We start from the raw sequence: 931 nt of genomic DNA on the forward strand, positions 1-931 counted from the left end.
GATCCTGCCCTCTCTCTGCAGATTCTGGAGTTCCCGTCTTTCTGTATGAGTTTCAGCATCGACCCAGTTCTTTTGTGAAAATCAAACCAGACTGGGTGAAAGCTGACCATGGGGCTGAGTTGGCCTTTATGTTTGGGGGTCCCTTCCTCACAGATGAGAGCTCTCTTTTGGGTAAGGACTATCACATGACCCCTAAGCTGCCAGCTTCCCAGGCTAGGGGTGGGGCTTTCAAGGGGTAGAAGTCTTGAGTCAGCAGTGGGGTGCCCTTGGGCCATGCCTGATCCTGATCTAGATCTGTCCATCCAGCCTTTCCAGAGGCCACGGAGGAGGAGAAGCAGCTGAGCCTCACCATGATGGCCCAGTGGACCCACTTTGCCCGGACAGGGTAAGAGTGAGAGACATAACTTGTCTTAAACCTGGGTCCCTTGGGGTCTTCCCACAGGGGCACCTCACTGGAGCCCTTGGTCCTCATTCATTTCTCCCTTGCAGAGACCCCAATGGCAAGGGGCTGCCTTTTTGGCCCCGCTTCACCCAATCAGAGCAACACCTGGAGCTCAGCCTGGCGCCGAGGGCTGGTCAGAAGCTAAGGGAAGCTCGAATGCAGTTCTGGGAAGAGACACTGCCCAAAATGATCCAGCAGTGGCAGCAGAGGCAGAAGGACAGAGGAGTCCAAGAGGAGCTCTGAGGCTCAGGACCTGGGTCTGCTTGGCTGGGGGCACCCTAAGGAGAGGCAGAGTCTCAGCAGGGCAGTTTCCTTCTCCCCCTACAGTGGGAGACTGCATGTCCCACAAGCCTCAGCCACTCCAATTCTGGCCGTGGATTCTCTTCTGATATGTCACCAGGCTGCTCCTCATCCCTAAGCCTTTGTACAGCTCCTGCCTCTCTCTGGAGTGCCTTTCCCACTTTTTATTGACAAGCTCCAGCTCCTTTT

At 55.5% G+C, this 931-nt stretch overlaps 1 protein-coding gene across 1 annotated transcript in view; it reads left to right on the forward strand.

The window, feature by feature from the left end:
• Positions 1–685, forward strand: part of CES3 (carboxylesterase 3) — a 74,516-nt gene extending 73,831 nt beyond the window's left edge. Inside the window, exons 11-13 of the mRNA XM_006863596.1 lie at positions 22–171; positions 307–385; positions 490–685. Of these exons, the coding sequence (XP_006863658.1) occupies positions 22–171; positions 307–385; positions 490–685 (425 nt within the window). The remainder of the gene's footprint in view (positions 1–21; positions 172–306; positions 386–489) is intronic.
• Positions 686–931: the final 246 nt, after the last annotated feature.

This window comes from Chrysochloris asiatica, unplaced genomic scaffold (assembly GCF_000296735.1).
Source record: "Chrysochloris asiatica unplaced genomic scaffold, ChrAsi1.0 scaffold00055, whole genome shotgun sequence".
NCBI lineage: Eukaryota > Metazoa > Chordata > Mammalia > Afrosoricida > Chrysochloridae > Chrysochloris > Chrysochloris asiatica.